The sequence below is a fragment of the Dermochelys coriacea genome, chromosome 4 (genome assembly GCF_009764565.3).
Source record: "Dermochelys coriacea isolate rDerCor1 chromosome 4, rDerCor1.pri.v4, whole genome shotgun sequence".
Taxonomy (NCBI): domain Eukaryota; kingdom Metazoa; phylum Chordata; order Testudines; family Dermochelyidae; genus Dermochelys; species Dermochelys coriacea.
The window spans coordinates 88,102,953-88,125,033 of record NC_050071.1 but is presented as its reverse complement, the minus strand read 5'-3'; the positions used below and the strand labels follow the sequence as shown (position 1 = coordinate 88,125,033).

General features: G+C 38.5%; 1 protein-coding gene across 1 annotated transcript in view; it reads right to left on the bottom strand.

The window, feature by feature from the left end:
• Nucleotides 1-526: 526 nt before the first annotated feature.
• Nucleotides 527-22,081, bottom strand: part of MSR1 (macrophage scavenger receptor 1) — a 33,149-nt gene continuing 11,594 nt past the window's right edge. The window contains exons 4-10 of the mRNA XM_038400528.2: nt 21,602-21,788; nt 19,315-19,395; nt 15,306-15,386; nt 12,152-12,205; nt 2,796-2,978; nt 934-1,486; nt 527-621 (exon numbers count right to left, since the gene is read on the bottom strand). Coding sequence (XP_038256456.2) covers nt 1,353-1,486; nt 2,796-2,978; nt 12,152-12,205; nt 15,306-15,386; nt 19,315-19,395; nt 21,602-21,788 — 720 coding nt within the window. The 3' untranslated portion in view covers nt 527-621; nt 934-1,352. The remainder of the gene's footprint in view (nt 622-933; nt 1,487-2,795; nt 2,979-12,151; nt 12,206-15,305; nt 15,387-19,314; nt 19,396-21,601; nt 21,789-22,081) is intronic.

Here is a 22,081-nt window from a genome sequence, read left to right as displayed (position 1 = left end):
CAGCAGATGATCAAAACTTTTGGGTCACTCGTGCAAAACTGGGAATAGGAGAGGAGAAGATCATCTGAATATATGGAAAAAGTAAAATGTTCTCAATGCATAAATTATACCATCTTAGACTTACTTATGCATCAATAGAGAAGATATAAGGAAATATAAGGGAGGCTAAGTAAGTGAAAAGACATTCTAATTTACATCACTTTACTTCCCACTTCTGAATTTGGTCTGTTCACTATAAATGCCAGTACCCAGGTTGAATTAGCACCCATTAGTCTGGCCCTAGAGCAGGCTTTCAGTTGTTTAATTCATCCTGATTTCTTTCTGTTTAATTCTCCCTTATGTCTTCCAGCTGTTTGATTCTCTTGCATTTATTTCTGTACCAAAGATTTCTCTTTAAATATGCTAATTTCACAGAGGGGGAAAACATGCACATTCCACAGTGTTGTAAAAAGTCTTCAGGTTAATTTTATTAGTCAAATACATAAAAATAGAATAATACAAAAGTCTTCAATTAAGGAAAGCATCTCTGTTAAGACATTACATAAGCATATTCTTATCTCATTAAAGACAATGGAACTTATATGCTTAAAGTTAAGTATGTGTATTTCCATGAATCAGGACCTTAATTCAGGTTTCAGAGTAGCAGCCGTGTTAGTCTGTATTCGCAAAAAGAAAAGGAGTACTTGTGATTACTTGTGAGTACCTTTCCCCCCCCCCCGCTGCTGGTGATGGCTTATCTTAAGTGATCACTCTCCTTACAGTGTGTATGATAAACCCATTGTTTCATGTTCTCTGTGTGTGTGTGTATATAAATCTCTCCTCTGTTTTTTTCCACCAAATGCATCCGATGAAGTGAGCTGTAGCTCACGAAAGCTTATGCTCTAATAAATTTGTTAGTCTCTAAGGTGCCACAAGTACTCGTTTTCTTTTGACCTTAATTCACTGAAGTGTTCTTGTCATTTAGTTAGGTTTTATTTATGTAACTATTAAATGGCTGCTTAACATATCATCATGGTCAGTCCTGACCCACTAGCATGTATTCTTTGAGCCTTTATGACTGTAAATTATGCCCTGATCCTGCAAACATACATATGTGTACTTAACTTTAAGCATGTGAAGAATCCTAATTATTTCAGCAGGACTACTTTCAAGCTTAACATTAAGCCTCTGTGCCTACAAAATCAGAACCTTAGTTTCTTCAAGATCCTTTTAGATTCATACCTCTCTAACTCTGAGAGCTTGCGGTAGGTGACTATTGACATTTAAGATCTATTATTGTCCTTATATACCTATTACATATGCATAATATGCTCATTAACTTCAGTGGGAGTTATGCATCTCTGAAGGCCAAATTAAACTTTACAAGCAACACCAGCATCTTCATCATGTTTGCAATCTGTCACACCCCAGCCTTTAAATATACAATTTTCAACAGAGGTTTCATAGCCAAAACAAAGAACTTCATCCATCCATATTTGACCAGTACCTGCAATGTTAAGAATAATTTATCTCATATATATTTCAGAAGGATAATTCTTACATGAAACTAAATATTTGTACATCTTATATATAATAACAAGAAATATTGATGGTGGGTATAACATATAACACTTGACTTAATTTAAAATGCCTCAGATTAAATAAATATCCCAGTAAAATTGGTAAAATGGGGTATGTTAAAGTATTTAAAGGCACTTATTGTTCCCTATAACCAAACTAACTTGACATCCAAAATCCAGAAACTTGGAAAATATTCTTTTGATTGGGAGATAGTTCTAAAATTTTGGGTACCATTGCAATGGGTTTAATTAATTTAGGTTTCTTTATGCAGAGCATACTACCTTGGTTGTGAAATGACTGATCCACTTGGTACCCACTATGAAGCTTAGCTTCACTATTGGAAACATATATTTTTCCTTTCACCAGGGATGTCAGGATTTGAGAAAGTCTGTCATAGACCCTATACTGTGGAAAAAAAATTTCATTTTAAGTGGTGGTATGCTTGGGTTTTGGAGCTTGAGGATTTGATCTTTCTCTGTGGCTGTCATGAGTGATGATCATGAAGATCACAAAAAAAAACCCATAGATTCCTAGGCGTACAAGGATTTGTTCAAATTATATCTATCACATATGTATGTATATATATATATATATATATATATATATATATATATATGTGTGTGTGTGTGTGTGTGTGTGTGTGTGTGTGTGGTGGGAGAGAGAAATAGTAGTAGTCCTGGGCAGTGGGGGTGTGGGGGGAAACAGTAGAGAGGAAATAAATTTAATATCTGGTCCATTTTGGTTGTGATTTCTTTGAAAGGCTCTCAGATACTGTCATAATAATTACATTATAACCTTATCTATATGACTGATCACATCAATATGCATTATATAATTGTAATAAAAACTTTAAATATAAGTTATAATTTTAAAGTTTATTTATATAATCAAAACATTGAGTAAAATGCCATGTTTCGGAGAATACTCCTTGTGGGTTAGATTGACTACTTAACCTACTGTAGATAAAACAGATGGTTAACTTCTACTTTTCTGTCCTTTTCTCTTAGTAAAACAATTATTTTATCATTATTTTTTAAATACACCCTTTAACTTACTTTTCTAAAAATCAGTAGCATGGCTTTGAAAATCCAATTAATTGTATGCATCTTATCTTGCTACTGTTCCATAAACAGTTCTTTAGCTACCACTGTGATTCGGGGACAGTTGCGTGCATGGGGTGGGGGAAGATATAAAGGATGCTTAGACTATGTGAATTTAAAAATTCATTTGAGTACCTTGTCCAAAATAGGCACCACTGTGAATTCTAGATGCTGCTGAATACCCCAGACTCTTACAGACCACTGCTCCATCTCGAATATCCCAGTGGTCATCACAGATAGTACCCCATTCTCCAGCATGAAAAATCTCCACTCTACCTTCATTAGGAACATGTCCTCCTACAAGTTGAATACTGGAAGCTGGAGCTGAGAAAATAAAGATAGGGTCTGATTAGATACAACCTTGATACCATGATTCATACAAGGAATATTTCAGTGGGTTTCAATCATATGTAATAAAGAGTGATAGCTGTTAGAATGCAAGCATGGAGGTCAGGAGTTGGGAGTGCTGTCACTGCTCCTGAAATTCACTGTGTGACACTGGGGAATCAGTTAGCCTCTTTATGTCTCAGTTTCAAAATCTGTAAAATGAAGGATAATATTTGCCTAACTCAGTGAGTTGCTGGGCAATTTGAATTATTGATGCCTTTGCAGTCCTTGGATGGAATCTTATAGAAGTGTAAAATATGACATCACCATTTGCTGATGAAAATGTAGAATTGCAAATGCTTCTTGCTAATCTTCTTACAATGGATTTCCATGACCTTTGTTAATTTGGGTACAGTACTATGTATGTGGTTGAACTACTTGCAATTGTTGTAGTTCAGGTATCCATACTATTAGATATGTCAACTGCCTTTGATGCTGCTGACCTATGAGGCTTTGTCAATTCACAGTGGACATTGTTGCTCTGTTCCTTCCTGTCTGAGTAGTCCCACGGACCAGGCTTATGCAATGGCTTTTTTTTTCCTCTCTCAGGCTGCTCTCATTTGGGCTTTCCCTGGGTTCCATTTTGCCACCCATCTTGTGCAATATAAGGCTGTTCAAAGGGTGTGTGAGGAGACAGGAAATATGATGTTTTCAGTATGCTGTTGGTGCCTAGCTCCTGGTCTCCATTTTGTCTACAGGTGCAGCTTAGCCTCTCCTCCAGTGTCTTGTAGAGTCTAGGCATAGATGAGAATGCTAACTGGTTGAGGTTTAATCAAGATAAGACAGAAGTGAAATGCATAGGTGAGAGAAAATCCCTTGCTAAGGATTATTTCTGCCCTTCTCATGACAAGTATGTGTTTGTGTTCACAATTTGGAGGTTTGATTAGATTCCCAACTTCTGTTAGATCAGGTAACAGCAAAGAGCAATGCAGCTGTTTCCCACCCCCCGATATTCTTGCAACTCTCTCTTTTGCATGTAGACCTTATTACCATTATCTATGCTTTTTTCTCACAAAGATAACTTACTGCACTGTATTTTACTCAGACCTATACCTTAAATCCATCTGGAAACTGAAGATGGTGCAAGAAGCAGCTGTGTTAAGCAGTGCCTCCCACATTGCATGTCACATGAGTGTTCCAGGATCTGCATTGGCTTCCATCTGGCTTATAGGTGGATGTTCTGGGCCAAGGTGCTCGAAGCACCACATGCCTGGCAGGAGTACTCTGAGAAAAACGAGGCTTACACACAGCTGTGAGTTATTGGCTTTATTGAAGGTTAGTGACCCACTCGCAACGGGGACTCCAAGCATTGCAGTCACAGAGGCGGGGAACCCAGCACACCGGAGCTTTGCTTGGGACAGAGTCCAACAGAGGGGCAGACAATCAGCATTAATAAGCATTATACAAAAACAGCTCATGAATATAAAGTTAGGTGCTTCTTAAAGGGGGGCTTTCTACTACCTGGCGAAGGGCCATGCAAAGCAACTATGTCCTTCAAGAACTATTTATATCCTGCAATAACACAGCAGCTGTGTCCTTCAAGAACTATCTCCTACAATAACAAAGGAGCTATCTATGTCCCACAGTAACCTCTCGGCTTGAGGAAAGCAAAAGTTCCCTAGCTAGGCTGTAACAAAGTCTTCTGCAGTCCCTTATATTGGAATTCACAATTTTTGTCTTGAACTAGAAGCCCTGAATAGCTAGTTCCTGAGACACTGTCTTGCTTACTGCATGATATGACACTGCCAAAGCTGAGAGTGATCCTCATATGAGCATTAATGCTAGGAGGTTTTTTTTATTATTTAAAAAGTGCTTGTTCTTTTATGTTAGGATTAATACTTTCAAGAAATAGTGAAGAGTACTGGGGACCTTCTATTTACTATATGTTCTGCATTTGTCTGAGCTGGATTTTTTTTTTAGAAGCACTATAGAAAAAAATGTTTTTGCCGGAGATGACTTCTTTAGAATCTCAGAACATCATCTTGAGGATAATTTATCTGTTTCATGAAACCACTTCATTAACTCTACCAAAATGAATTATTATTTTACTGGGAAGCATTGTGGGCCTATTCATCCATCTTTAGCATGCCATTAAGGAGGGGCATTTGCAGCATGGGTTCATCTCATATTCCAATCTACTCATAAAAGATAGAAGCATGTGCTCCATAAATCCATTCAGCTCATAAAAGTGAGAGATTGATAATACTGCTTAAAGGTAGACATACTGTAAACCAGGGGTCTCCAACCTTTTTACACCTAAAATCACTTTTTGAAATTAAGGGTAACCCAGGATCTACCCTGTCCCTTCTCCAAGGCCCCACCCCTTCCCCAAAGGCCCACCCCACTTACTCCACCCCCCACCCACACTCTCACTCACTTTCACTGGGAGGGGGTGTGGGCTCTGGGCTGGAGCTGAGGGTTTCGCAGTGTAGGAGGGGGTTCTGAGCTGAGCCTGGGGTAGGTGGGACGGGTGCAGGGGGGGAGGGGTGCAAGCACTGGGAGGAAGTTTGGGTGCTGGAAGGGGCTGTGGGCTGGGGAAGAGTGTTGGAGTCTGGGAGGGGAGTGCAGGGTGTGGGCTCTGGGCTGGAGCACAGTGTTAGGGTGCAAGAGGTACAGGGGGATGGGTCTGGGATGGGGTGTCAGGGCTGGGGCAGGGTGTTGGGGTGCAGAAGGAGGTATAGGTACTTGCTCTGGGAGGGGGTGTCAGGGCTGGGCTAGAGTATTGGAGTGCAGGAGGGGGTGGGGGTGCTGGCTCTGCGGTTTGGGATGCAGGAGCAGGTATGGGCTACTGTCTCTGGCAGGGGGCTCAGGGCTGGGGCTTGGGGTGCAGGAGGGTTTCAGAGTGCTGGTTCCAGGAGGGGGCTCAGGCACTTACCTCTGGTGACTCCTGGTCAGCAGCGCAGCGTGGCTGATGCTAAGGCAGGCTCCCTGCCTATCCCGTCACCATGCCGCTTCCGGAAGGGGCCAACCCACCCCTGCAGCCCCGGGGGTCAGGGAGCGGGCGGCACAGGACTCCGCATTCTGCCCCTCTCTGCAAGCACTAGCTGCTTCTGGGAGCGATGTGGGGCTGGGGCAGGCCAGGAGCCTGCCTTAGTGTCAGCCACACTGTGCATCTAAACTATCACTGTGTAGGCTTCCTGCCATATCCCATGTAAATGGTATAAAAGAAATCTCATGCAACGCTCCTCAAATACAACTGTTTTATTTAATCCCAAATATGCAACCTATCAGCTCCCACTGTTCAGTCACAGAGCCTGATTTTCCCCTTGCTTACCCTGTTAAATCTCCAGTAATAGTTATTCCCTTTATACCCAATGCTTTATAACACAGGAGAATCAGGCCCATAGAGTTGTTACCTTTGATCAGTTCCTATTTCTATCTTAAAGTGACACAGTCTCTTTAAAATGCTGGCTGCAGAACTTATTAACCTATGTCCCCATTCTTACAAACATGCTTAGCTGGCCATTGCATATCTAATTCTCTTACACTTGCTCCAATTTCTCTTTTTAGATATTATCTAGTACAGTTCAATTGTAACTAACTGATGACTTGGCTCAACGTTTTTGCTTGCATTCACGTCACTGGGTCCTTCTTAGTAAGGTTTTTCCTGGTTATTGCATCACATTAGATTGTTTCGAACTCGACTATAAATGCCAACACAAGGTTCAAGGCAGTGGAGAATCTGGCCTGTGGCCACTATCTACTGTATACAGCAGGCATTTTTTTTAATTGTAAAGTTTTCATGCAAGACTTCAAACCATCCAGAATGTATGAGACATCATACATATGAGCATGGGGGTCAGAGTTAGCCCAGGTGAAACCCATGGTTTCCATGTGATTAGAAGAGATTGGATACTAGTGTATCTGTGGCATTGTCTAAGAAAAATGAACCTGAGCAATTCCAGTATTATGCTGCCCTGAAGGTCCATTAGTACTTCCAACAAATAAGCAAGTTCTTTATTTGGACATCTGTAAATCAATAGAAGTCTTAGGTTTTATTTTTGATTTCATGGAAATCATATGGATTTTTTTTGATTTTTGTGAGGCACATGAAGTTGTAGGGGAACAGGGCTGCTACTCCACTTCCTTTAGGCGCGTTCTGGAATCCTTCCAGGATTATGTTGTACTAAGTGGACTAGATGAACTAGAATAAAGTTGAAAGTGACATTAAAACAGGTCTCAGAGAACTGGGTGGCTCATCCAAAATCGGCTCTCCTCTGCCAGCAGGATCTACTCCTCTTACCCCATTAAAATTTAAATGGAACTGGGATTTGGTATCTATCACAGCACAGATCTTCCTGTTAACCTTTGTGAAAACCTAAGCTTTAGTCATTCAGTCAGTCAACAACTTTTTCCTAAGTATTTCAATCTCTCTCTACTAGTTCATGGCATCACTAAATATAGAATTAGCCCAGGCTGTATGCTAAGCTATTACTATGTGATGACTTACCTCCATAGATAAATGTCACAGCATGGAAGAAACCAAAGGATGCTGATTTAAGCTTTCCCTAAACCCTTTTCCTTTTGAAGATTTCTTTATGCAGCAAGTCAAGACATTTGTACACGGATCACAAGGTAGGTGCTATAATTAGATACTTTGAAATTTTCTAAGTGCATGTTCCAAAGAGGTGACACAAGTTAGACATTAAACTGCAGGATATGAATTAGTCACTTTTCCCATCACCATATTGTGAAAAAAAAATCATCCAATTACCATACTCTTAAAGATTTTAATAAAAAGGTTACTAGTAACTTGTAAACAGAGTTGTAATTGTATTTTTCAGGATAACATTTTGCATTGCAAACAAATTGATTTAAACTCTTTTAGACCATATTTTAATTACATACTTTCATTTATTTGATTATTAATATTTTGGTATTGAATAATACATAAAAAATAAACAAGGAAATACACAGCCAAATCTGAAATCAGATGTTCCACAGAACTTCCAGAGCAGTCTATGGAGGTTTGAATTTGGATCAATTCTAGGATCAAGTGCTTAAATAAAAGGTTAACAAAAATGCTGTGACTTGATGATCCTCACCTTCTGCCTCCCCCAGTGTGTATGTGTAAATCCAGAGATTAAAAAACAAACCTGGATTGTGTTTTTTGATGTGTGAGCTGTTTGTTGCTAACTAAGGCCCCAGTCCTGCAATCAGATTTGTGTAGCCAGGTTCCTGCACCCATGAGGAGCACAGTTGAAGTCTGCCCGTTCTCCCTCCCTCCTATCTCCCCTGTTCTGCTCCACACATTAAAGAGAAGTCTTTTAATCCCAGACCCTCTGAGAGGAGAGACTGGGATTCCACCTAGCCTTTATATAGGCTATGCAAGCAGGGAGGGCAGCTCCGGACTCTCTTTCCTACCTATGATCTAGCTCTTGGTAATTCTTTATCTAAAGTATTAAAACTAATTAGTGATCACTAAAGCTTTACTTTAAAAGGCAAGAAGAATCCCTTCTGTTGTTCAGATTCCAGAATTACAAACTACTTAAATTTTGACAAACACGCCGATATTGGAGGTCCCTAAATCTCCTTGTAGTGTGACATCTTCAATATGTTTTATTTTTCTATTCTCTTCAGGTTCTTATACTGCTCCCATGATCTATAAGACTTCTCATTGGCAGTTTTTGGGTATCATGTTTATCCTGTGTTTACAATAGTGTTTTGTTTTATTAGTTTAATTTATTTTTGTCCTGTCCTCTGTTGATGGCTTCTGCCCTCTGTTATGAAATCTGTTCAGGCTTTTTTGCTCACACACTACTCCCCCACCCCTTTATTTATGAGGTCTACTGTAATACTCAGACTGTGACACCTGGATTTGTGATCTGGTAAGAGGTATACTATTAACATCAGAGGTCACCGCTCTCTTGGGGTGTTTTCCTCAAATGACCTTGGTTAGACTCCTACATTTTCAGTGTTCTTGCTTCCAAGTTCTGGTTTATTGTTTAATGTTCCATGTCTTACTGAACCGTCACTTCTTAGCCTTATGACACATTAGCCTGCATTAAGGATGGGAAAACAAAAATGGCTAAAGGATCGAATTGAACTTTTTTTGGAAGTTTCAGATATGTTGGTTAACTTTTTAATATTTATTTTAGCTTTGTACTTATGGGTTTTGGCTGAGATCAGATTGGAAGCAACAAAATACCCTGGGCAAAGGCTGATCTCTCTCAATCCCCAGATCAACTTTGGCTGGATTTGCATAAGAACAGGCTTTTCCCCCTGAGATTTCCAATCTTTATGGATTGTTTCCGATTGGTCTATGACAAAAGCTGTTCACATGAGATTGCCAGCCCAGTTTTGCAGATCTAAGAATTTCATATAGTTCTGAGTGCAGGGTGCTTATACAAGCCAAAACCAAAATGAGGACAAGATCATGTACCACATTATGTGAACTTTGTGAGACAGATTAGGAGCCGCTCTGTAATAATTTATGAGTATTGTATGTTGGGCTGGTTATTGGGCTGTTTATGTATGAATATATTGGGGGGCTGTCTGAAAAAACAAGATAAGCCATTTCACTTAAAACACTTGAGAGCTATAAAGAGAACATGCCCAGACAGGAAATGGCCCAGGAATACCATGGGGGAGTTTAATAAGGAAACTCTGAAGAAAGAGCGAGGTAGTTGTTCAGGGGAGCCAGAGAGACACTGGAACCCACTGGGAGTGTCTGAAGAAGTTAGGCCTGGCTAGGTTATCGACAGAGGATGGTAAGCCAGTGGGTAAGATAGACTTGCATATAGACTGTTTTTAAAATTCTCTCTCAATACTTTGTTCCTACTGTGAAAACAAACTAGTTTTTTTTTTTTTTAAGAAGGCTGTTTTGTCACTAGATGCCCACTGGTTCTTGAAAGGAAGAACTGCAGGTGTCTGAACTCAGTTGGACCTGTAGGGTAAGAACTATGGATACTCCAGGAACTGTAGTCCAGGGCCTGATCTCAGAGTAGAATTGTGTGATTCCACCCTAGGTCAAGTAAAAGCCTGAGGCATGAAGCACAAGGGGTGTACTCAGAGAGACTAGGAAAGGGACAGGTTACATTTTGTACCATCAGAGTGGCACAAACGGGATCCCAGCAGTGGAATCTCTATCTACAATGGAGCTAGTGTTACTACTTGTTGCCCCCTACTTCTGACTCCAGTCAGTATAGATGACATGTAGGGCAGGGAGGAGCTGGGTTCTGGTGATCCTTGCCTGACACAATCGCCCCTGCTGATGTTAGGGTAAGCAGTCAATTAAAACAGTATTAAGTACTAAGATTCCTCTAATTTATGCCAGCGGACAATCTAGCTCCTTGCAAACACAAGGATTGGAGGAGCACAGAAGTGACGTACTTTTGTCCCACCCTCAACTTCATCCTGCAACAAGCACAGCTTGGCTGACACATGGGTCAGTTCGACTAGCTATACTCCATTTCCAGTTGGGTGAGAGTTCCAGATTTCTTGTGCAGAAACATACGTGTCAGCCCAAGAAGAAACAAAGGCTATGGTTGCTGAATCTACATCATGAAAATAATGACCCTGAAAATAAATTAAGCAAGTCCCGTTACTGAGACTGTAGGTTAGAGGTTCCAGCCAGATGGCATAAATGAATTATCCTCTGTACAGTAAATCGGTCAATAGGAGCTAGTTGTGGAGGTTTGTTGTTAATTGAGTGGATATATTCTTTACAAAGGTAATCAATCTGAGTAAATAAAGCAAGGTTTAAAATTGCCTTTCTGCTTGAAATGAAATCCTTCTAGAAACAGTTGGGGGTGAGAGGTATTTTGCAATATTACAAGCTTATATTTGATGTTTGCACTACAGTGGAAGAGTGTGGTTATATTTCAAAACAGATTGTATTCCACCATTTGATTCTCAGTCGCTGAAATATGAACAGAAGTACAGATTGCTCTTAATCACTTTAACTTTATGTTTTTGAGTGGAATGTGTGGTCTTATTTGACTAACCACAACTTATATTCTGAAAGTCTCTCATTCTCTTGTTACTTTAAATTGTTTTGGACCTTTTTAAAAACTAAATAAATAAATATCCTATCACTGAATCTCATTTTATCTTTGTTTAAAAATGGACAGCAAGGAAAGTGCCGGTAGTTCTCCTTGCTTTCTACAAGGAAACAGAAATCGGTGTTTGATCTTAAGGATGAAACAAGCTTCTGCATTTAAATAACATTCTATTTGAGTAATTTCATTTCAGTATTTGATGGTATCATTTCTATAAACCCTTATAACCATGTGTTCCTAATCTTCAGATTGCTCTAACTGGCACTGTGGGGCCAACATGGTACAGGGACAGGCCACTTTATAAAGGTGATTTAGAAGCATTTCTGTCATGGCGTGGGATCTGTCATATTATTTGTACTTGATATTTGACCAACTTTATTTAGAGCAAACAGAATACTAGTCTGAGCCTTTGTTCAAAGTAATGTAAGCTTGGTAATAAATACAATGATTTCCCACCCGGAGAACTGCCATAGGTGCAGTTTAAACTCCCAAACACCATGAGAAAAAAAATTGCATGTTTGCAATTTGGATAATGTGAGAATCTTACAGAAAGAGATCAATGATTTTAGTATGAAACAATATCATCAGTCCTCACTCTTACCTACTCTTTAGCGGCAGTTGCCAAACAGTCTAATAGCTAAAATTCTATGCTTTTCTGTTATTTTAACAGAATCACATTTTATTTTTTTCAGTTATTTCTGTTGGATCTTTCTGTCAATGCTCAAAAGGTTTTTTCATACAGAACACTAAATAAATAAACTATTGTGTTCAGTTCCATTGAGATCTGCCAACTGAATGGAGCTCAGCGTTCCGAGTGTAGATCTTGGTGGATATCCATATGACTAAAGCCACAAAAGAGTTTGACACACTTCTTGACATTTTTTTTGTTCCAGAAAGGGTTGGTACTGGATTAATGGAGTCACTGTAGGTCAGGACTACGTTATAGAGCCAAAGCTTTGTATGTAGAAGCCTGCATATTGCTTACCCACATTAAGCCCAGCTGCACTTTTTTTTCTTACAAGAACACTTACCAAGTTAAGTAAAGAGAAAAAAACAGAAAAATGCGTGCTCTTTAAATCAAATAACTATTTAATTGTTACTTACATATTGCAATGGTGTTGCTACTTCTGCTTTTGTCTCCTTTCTCCCCTTTTGGCCCTAAATCAGTTGTGTGTGTGGAGAAGATAAAAAAAGACCTGTATTAGTAACAATATTTATGTGCAAAATCCATTGAGAGGGTCAAACAAGGGAGGTTTCTGAAAGGGACATTTTTACCAGCTCTCAGGACTTGAGTAAGTCAATCTGATGCCCTAGGTACATCCCCACATAGCACTCACTGTGATCCCGTATGGCCCCCATTCCACCAGGAAAAGCTGTCTGCACAGCTATCAGGATGTTACCACGAATCTTCTTATAGGAGACTGGAGCTCCCTCCTTTCCCAGACCACCATTGCTTCTCTTTAGACAGGTTTCAGTCAGTCCCAGAGAAGGAGGACTTAACGGTCACCCACCTATGCAAAAGACTCTGGGGGTGCAAAAGACTATACCTCCACAGCACAGTCACACTGGTTAGTGGCATCAAAAGCTCTCCCACACCTCCCCCAATTGAGTCTTCTGCTCACATGGTGGCGGAGGAGCTTGACATGGCAGTAAGTTTCTGCAGTAATACCTCATTACGCTGAATGGGTGGTTCATACCTCAGAGATATTTTTTTGCTGGCTGTTTGTAGACTCAGACTTTCTAGACCAGTGAAAAACCAGACATGATGTACTGATGTAAAATAACTTACACTGATGGAGATAACTTTGGTTTTCAACCCAGGTAAAGCTACATTGGAGTAAATCTACATTAGTGTGGATCATTGTGACAGTCTGTACCTCTATGTTTACCCCTTTTCGAGGATTATGATAAATGTAGCACAAAGTATGCCTTGTGAGGTATCATTTGAAAACTCATAATTTGCTGATCATTATTGTCCTGCTAAAATATGTATGGCAACATTGCATGTAAAGTTATATGATTCCTCTGCATGGCATTACTAAGACATGTTCCACATCTGGGAGAGCAGCCACAAACTAGTTCCCCAGAGACAAAAGGCTAGCCAATGCTTCAGCCAGGTCTCAACAAAATCAAATGGATCATCACCTGGTTAACTGGCCATTCTTTGGCAGGAAAGAGGATATGAGCGAAAATCTACATTTGACAAAGAAACAGCTGGGGGTTCCCATCCACACAGACTTGGTCTCCTGAACCTCAGCTGGGATGATTCTCAAAGATGACAGAACTATAAGAAAGGTGAATAGACACCCCAAATGATTTCTTCCTTTCACTCTACCCACAGCATCCACAACATCTGAAGAAAAAAGATGTTTTTTTTCTTAGGGAGGGGAGCTCCCAGGCCAAGCTCCCAAACCCTACCATTGACAGAGCAATTTCAGTTTTTGGGATTATCCTTAGTGTACAATAGTGATTTGGTTTCTTATGGGTTTGATTTTCCTGAAGTTTCTATGGTGATTTAATTTACATGTAAAACTTCTCAGGAACAGGGAAGCTATTTGTGAATATTGGTAATGCATGTTAAGAAAATTAAATTTAAAGATAAAAATTAATTCAAAATAACATTTTGACAAAAAAATCCCTCAAAATAAATGCATAACAGTGGATAACACTAGCCACATTTCCAGTGAACTTGTGGTCAAAAATGCCTACTTGAGAATTGCAAAAATAGGAACCTACAGTTAGCCTCCTACATCCTTTCTAGATACCAAAATAAGTGACTTGATTTTCAGAAATGCTGAACACTCAGCAACCTTCCTGTTGGTTCCATGTTGGGATGTATTTATGGAGCAGCATTCTCAACTAAGTCCATATGATAATGGCTTGCGTTGGTATTTAGTGTACTAGTGCATACAGTTTTATGTACAAATAAAAAAGTAATCAGCTTCCAAAAAATTAAAATAAAATAAAAAATAAAAAATTCAAATGGCAAGAAAAAATAGTTCTGATTCTTTGTGTCTCCTTTTTTGTGTGGCTCTTTTCTTTCTCCCTCTTCATTCTTTTGTAACTATCTTTCCCCTTTTCTATAATATTCCTTTCCTTCACTGTGCTATTTGTCATTTCTTATATAAAGTGACTTATTGTGGTGTAAAGGAAACAGTACCTAATTTATCATCATTGTCTACATGTAGTAAGGCGGAGCACTCACCGAAGTGGTGCCTCCCACTGGTCAGTCAGCTCAGGAGCGCCCTCCTCTGGCTGGTTTCTTACCCTCATTTACCTGCCCTGTTGTCTCCACCACCTCTGGCCCCATGTGCCTCCTGGACCCCAGAGTTCCTTACCTTGGGGTGCTGCCCTCCCACACACTGGGTCTCCCCTCCCAGGGGAACCCCAAACTCCCCTATACCCACCTTGCCTCAGTGGCTACTGCCAGTCACATCTAGGGGCAAACTGTAGTCTGAAATTGCCCGTTCTCTCAGGGGCAAACTGCAGTCTGAAATTGCCACTCATCACTGGCAAAGTGTTTTGACTTGCTGCATTTTTTTGGCCTGACTGCTTCCCTGCAGCTCTAGTACTCCTCAGGCTTTGCTGCAAGGCCTCAGGCCAGAGCTCCCCAGCTCAGCCTGCCCTTTCCCAGTACTGCTCTGTTCCAGGTATCCCTGTCTCTACCAGGCAGCTAGGTCCTTCTTACTCCACTGCTACAGCAAGACTGACTTTCTTCTTCCCCCTGGAGCCCTTTTATATTGGCCCAGTAAGGCCCTGATTGGCTGCCTCAAACCTGCTTGTGATTGGCTCCCCGGGGCAGCCTTTTCCCAGGGCTGTTTTTAACCCCTTCCAAACCAGAGCAGGGTCACTGATGTGCCCCTTATACAAATGTCAAGAAGGGGTTAGTTATCATACAGGGGTCCTACATTGAGGGAATCACCAAATAGCTGTTTAAGTTGGCCTTCTACCCACTTTGTGCTGCCAGAATGGTGTAAATCAGATGGCTCAGGGCTGGAGTATGCCCCATGATCTTTCTTTTTATAGTACTTTATAGTTTATAGCTGACTAGAGGAGGGGAAAACATTGTGCAATTGAGGGCCATAGTTACTTAAGCATTGCCATCCGTCCTGGGGAGAGAGATATTTTTGAGATGAATGATCTGGTCTGATCTTATCAAAGAATTCTACTGGGATCATTTTAAAACCAGTCAGGACAAATACCTCAACTTGAATGTCTTGTCTATATTACTATTAATTTCTTGCTATAGTCACTATACCTGGAATTCCCTTTGATCCTTTTTGTCCAGGATCTCCAGGACGACCTTGTTGTCCAACTTCCCCTTTGGCTCCAGGAAAACCTAGCAAAACCAGAGAAATGAATTAGTGCAAGTCTGAATATTACAGGACAAAATCACTGTTGTATACTCTCTAGGATATTATCTAAATCATTGATGAAGATATTGAACGGAACCAGACCCAGAACTGATCCCTATGGGAAGCCACTGGATATGCCCTTCCAACTCAACTGTGAACCACTGATATCTACCACCGTGAACCACTGGGAAAGGTTTTCCATCAAGTTATGCACCCACCTTATAGGAGCTCCATCCATTTCCTAGTTTGTTTATGAGAAGGTCATGCGAGTCAGTATCAGAAGCCTTACTAAAGTCAAGATATACCATGTCTACCGCTTCCCCCCACCCCGCCCCCATCCACAAAGCTTGATATACTGTCAGAGAAAGCTATCAGGCTGGTTTGATATGATTTGTTCTTGACAAATCCATGCTGACTGTTACTTATCACTTTATTATCATCTCAGTGTTTGTAAATTAATTGCTTAATGATTTGCTGCATTATCTTTTCAGCCACTGAAGTTAAATTGACTGGTCTGTAATTCCTTGGGTCTGTAACTCTACCATAATTCTTTCCATTTACTTTAATGGACTTTGATCAGGCCTTATTGTCAAAGGCTAGATAGCATACTTTTATCACTAGAGCTTAAAAGACATGGATATGCTGTGAAAAAGTACGCAATCCAATATCTTATCAGATAATTATATTGTATTAATTCCCATATTAATACCCAAAGAAACTCCGTTGAAGGGATTCCAGTCCTTCAGACACTGAAGGGTTTCCCCCACATTATGCCCTTATCATTTTCCTGCATTTTAATATTCTGATTCTACATTTAAGAAAAGCTTTCTCAACCTCTGTCCCTCCCTGCATAATTTGTTTTAAACAATAATAATAATATCTCTTAAGTGTCTCTAAATTAATGCCTAATAGAATATTTTAATAATCACATTCATTCAGCAAAAGAAAACGTTAACTTTTGGTTATCACTCCTGGTTTGTGGACAATTTCTTTAAGGCCTTTACTGCTTTGTATATTCCAGTCATAATAGTAACCATTTCAGACTTGCCTGCTATTTCAAACAGCATTATAACCATTTCTGGTCATTAGTTTACGTCCATGTTTGTTTCCATTACTTCCTTCTTCTCTAGTGTTTTTTACCTGTGCAAACCACCAGATTACTCCCCTCTGCCCCCAATTATATATGGAAAATGTATAGAGTTCCTTCTGTTTGGCTCTATGTTCTTCAACATTGCAAAAACTTGTAGCTCTGCTGTCTCCTGATTACCTTAGTTTAGGATGGGTTCCTGAGATCCAGCTCTCCCTGTTCCTAGGAGATTTCATTAACAAACTAAGTTAGATGATAGGTTCCTAGTTAGTCAACTGGCGTGTGAGTTTTAACTGAACTTAATTTCCTGTTTTTTGTAGCTAGAAAAGATTAAATTTTTCTTCCTAATGGCTGGAGCATACAAGATGAACTGATTTTAAATTTCCTTTATTCCTTTTTCAAAGGAAGTAGTTTTGGTCTTGGTAGATGTTTCAGAAATGTAGAGTTACATCATTCCCACATTATAAATTCTTCAGCTGTTACTATCAAGGTCCAGATGCTCAGCTGGTATAAATGGTAGTTGCATTGAAGTCAATAATGCTAAGCCAGTTAACATCAGTGAAGGATCTGACCCTTGATGTCATAATACATTTTACAGAATACATACATAAGTCCAAATTCACAGCTGGTGTAAATCAACATAGCTCTATAAAACATCTTTATTATATAAATTTACACTTTCTGATGACCTGCCCCATAGTTTTTAAGAGATCTAGGACTTCTTATTAATACAAGATCCACAGACTTTAGCTGTTTTTGCCTTGTTAATGATGTATCTGCCTCTGCTTCCTTCTATAATTTCAAATGATCCTCCCTCTTTGTCTTCCTTAAATGAAGTCAATTTTCACAAATGCCAGAGATTAAACTACTTAATACTGTTAGAGATTAATCAGTCGACATCCATGGAAAACAACCTAGTGGACTAAACACTGGTATAGGTTTTAACACTACTATTATAAATTATGTTTATTACAGTAGTACTTAAGGACCATCCAAGAATGGGGCCCCAATATGCTAGGTACTGTACAGATGGGGTAGGAGAGTTTTCAATGTACTGATGTTTTCATTGTCTGACATGTAAATTTATTTAGTCATAAACCATGCTTGAGCCATGTGCAGACCTTCCATTAACATCACTGAAAGTCATAGATTATTACTGTTACATCATTCATATAACAAGTTACTGTAATTGTTAAAATAAATGGGTCAAGTATGCAGGTATTCAGAGTTAGTACTCTGGGAAACATTATTGTGGAAAATAATCAGAAGATACTTTTTGTATCATTTGTTGTTGGTTTCCAAATTAAGCCAAGGCCAATCTGTGTGATCAGTGCAATCTAAGAGATTTAAAAAGTTCATTTTCACACTTCATTTACAAGAATCTCTTTTCCCTTGAACCTCATCTTCCAAAAAAAAAAAAAAACCAACAACAAAAGGTAAAATATTGGTGCTTTTCACTTTGCAAATGTATAGTTTAGGAACAGCTGAAAAAGATGCTCCCAAAATGAAACCATTTGCAAGTTGTAATCCAGACTGACCTTTTATGGTTGAGTTATAAAGCTTTGACGATAGTAGATTATAATGGAAATGCTGAGAGAGCCTTGATAATAGCAAAGGTTGTGGACTTTGATATAATACTGGTTACTTCCCTTGCTCATGACATTAATGCACTATTGTCAAGATCCATAGATGTGCAGTCAAGTAAACTGACTCTTCAAGATAAAGCTAATCTGGCAGAATATTCAAGGACAAGGCATCGCCATAGATAGGCTTTCTAATTTAAAACTCAGCTGATGCATTAGTTTCTTAAGCAAAATGATCCGAAGGAGGACAGTCATGAACCAAACTCTTGCTTTTAAACTTTTAAACTAATTAAACTTGGACTGGTCAATACATTGATCAATGATGGAAAGAGATTTACGTAATCAAAGATGATGAAAATAATGTAGTGCTACATATTTGGGCTTTTTCTAGCTTCATGAGATGATATGCAAAGTAAAAAACACATCGTCCTGTATACAGTCCTTGCTTTGAAACACTACCCAAGGTTTTTGTGATACTTATGAGGAATTAAGAGCCAATTATTTTATTCACTGTCATCTCTTATTCTTTTAGAAGGAAATAATATTTCCCTTTATATTCTTTAATTTCTAAAGTTTATTAATTATGCTATAGATTTTAGCAAATAAAACATATAGAAAAATGATAAAAACCAAGACTTGCTCCAAATAAACTACATACAGCTGCTGATAGCAAAGGTGAAAGTGAATTTGTATTCTACTCAGCATTTAAATTCACATCCAGTGAGTTGAAACAGATCTATTCCAGTACACCATATCACTAGAGAAAGAGAATCCAATTAGAGTCTGTCTGATATTTATTTAGTGTATTTCTCTGAATCTATTGAGTTTTCTTTTAAAACACACATGCGTGCACACACACACACACACGATGTAGCCTATTGGTGATTTTTGTTTGTTTTTGTGCTTTTAAAATGAAACTATTTGTCTTCATCTAAGACAAAAAAAATAAGCAAAGTCAAGTGTTCAATATGTGATAGATACCACCAACATACAGTTATCAGTCTGGTTTCACCAGTTATTAGGCAGCTGGGAAGATTGTTCAGCAAGCTAATCTGAACTCAATCCATATAGAATAGTTCATATTTTCTGAATTTAAAGCAAATCTTTTCTGTCCGGTAGGGTTTAGATTTCAACAATTAACCTTTTAACTGGGACTTCATATGATCATAAGCATGACTTTATTGAGTATCCAGTACATGCACCTTGTTCCCAGTATTATTCATTATATGACAGCCAATGTACCTCTTAGCCCATGAATTCCTTCTACACCTTGATCTCCTCTGACACCTTTATCACCTTTCTCTCCTTTGGGCCCAGGAGGACCTTTAAAAGAATTGGACATGATATACCATTACTGTAAATCATGAATTTATTACATATGCGAAAGGATAGGCTTATCATTTTTCATTAGCAATATTCAGAAAAAGATCAATCTGCCATTGTGGTAGTTCAACCACCATAACATTGATAGAGATACTACTGCATGCAAGTGATAGAAAACAAAGTATAGCCCCCATTTAGAACCCTTAACCAAAACCAAGAGGTTGGAGTTTCTAAACCTTGATTCCTGAAACACAGGTCATGTTTTGGTGGAATGCAGAGGAAAGGAACTAAAGGTGAGGGAAGAGGTTGAAAATGAAACAGCATAGCTACTTTATGCAATTGAGTGAAAAAGTGCACTGTCATAGCAATATTCAAAGCAACATATAAAAATGTATTTATTAGAATGATGCCTAAAGAATTCAACAGAGAGCATATAATAAAAAGGAGGAAAGCAACTACATGATCTTTGAAAAACATTTTACACCATTGTAAATGCTCAGGTTTCTTTCTAAAAGTACAAATTGTTCAGTTTTCAAAGAATGAGGAAGATAATTACTTTTTATCATATGTTTTCAGCATAAAATCTGATACTTGTTTAACTCAACTGCAATAATAAATATATAAGAAATTAGATTGGTTCTTATTGGAACCAGTCTGAGAATGTATGTTTGACATTGCACACTGCAGGTTCACAGTAGCAAACTGCAGGGTTAATTTGGTTAGGTTTATTTTCTGTTTTGGAAGACTAAATTAACCCTGCAGTTTGCTACTGTGAACCTGCAGCATGCAATGTCAAATGCACATTCTCACACTGGTTCCAATAAGAACTAGTCTAATTTCTTTAATGCTCTAACAGTGTCAACATCATTGCAGGATGTTGTTACGTTATTTGACATAACCAACCAGAGCAACACAAAACATTTGCAGTGCTAAACATTACCATTAGATGGGTACATTGTATATTATTCATGTTAGTGATACACCATAATAGGTGGTTTTGTTACAACAAAAACATGAAATCGAGATTTGGATTTTTTTTAAACTGAAAAATGTGAAGTATTTTTTCTTTTGTTTCAGTGAGAATTTGAAAAAAAAGTTTGATCTCATGAGAAAATAGTCTGGAAAAAATGTTTATTTTTTCTACTTGTTCTTTGATCATGCTTTCATTTACTTCTTGATAATTGTTTCTTGCTTTTTCACATTAATTGTCTCTCTCAAGAACAATCAGCTTACAGACCCTGATGTGACAATTGTCCTCACCATCTTCATTTGGAGTTATGAGAAGTAAAGTTAAAGGAACGTGCAGTCCAATGTGTGCCTATAATTGTATTTTTAATCTACAAATTTAATTGTATAACTTTCAATTTTTTCAAGACCAATGCTCTCTGAAACATACTTAAGTATAAAATTGAGAAAAAAATCCAGACAGTCGTGGACATTTAATTCCCTTGGCAAATAGTCAGAAAGAATGATATTTAGGTCATTATCCTGCATTGAGGAGCATTTGGGTGGATCTCCATTGAAGTCAAAGGGTGTCTGCCAAGTTTCAGAAGTTAGTGCATGAAGTTCTCAATGCAGAATCTGGCCTTCAGCAATCTATGAGCCTGACTCATCATAGTGATGTTCCAGCTTTTTCTTGTTGTAATACCATTGAAATCAAAGGACTTATACATATGTAAAACTGGAGTAACACAATGGTGAATCAGTGAGATTCACAAAATGAATAGACATTTATATAAATAAATAGCATCTCATGAATCAGCTTAAGTCTGAGCAGTTCTCATTCTTCAGGGTTCACCAGCAAGGGTTGGGAATGAATTTACCCTATGAGGAAGCATTGCCTCATTAGTTAAATATGAAGTATCCATCATAGGCCACTGCTGGAATCAGGATACTGGAATAGATGGACCATTGTTCTGTTTTGCTACAGCAATTCTAATCTTGCTAATAATTATTACCTACTTGAGCCTGTAAACACAAATGAGCATAACACTAAATTCATGAATAAGTGTTTGCAGGATTGGACGCTATGGGAGTTGACATTGCTGGAGAAATATGTCCTCTATTTACCACAACAGCACGTACAGGATCAGCAGTTACAGTGATAGCTTCCCTTATCTGTTTAATCCTTGTCACTTGCTTGTCACTTATGATAACTCTTAAATATTTTTAACCTATTCTCATTATAAGAACCACCAGAAATTACCTTGCACTAATGTAATATTCCTTAATGCGACTGAATGCTCCCAGTTTTTTAATCTGAGGTCATTTGTGATATTATTCAAAAGTTTCACTTCGCCTTTAATTTCTTGCTCCAGATTGCTTTGTTGTTGTTTTATGGTAACAATGGTTGCTGATGTGTTGTACCAATTATCCCGCAGGTTTGTGATATCCTGTAAAAATATATTAGCATCATTAGGTATTTCATTCTAACACTGATGGTCCAAGACCTTACTTATTTGAGTAATCCCCTTTATTTTTATTTTTTACATTCTTTGGGATAGACATGGTAAATAAACAAAAGTGAGAAAGAATCTGCCTTGGAGTAAATCAATTACTCCAGTGAGAAAAGATCATTCCCCTGAGGAAGATTTCACAAGTTTGTGTCCCTTATTGATATTAAGATGTATTAGAACTGAAATAATACTTTCTGGCAGTTCAGGATTTCTTGTGCAAATACAGTGTT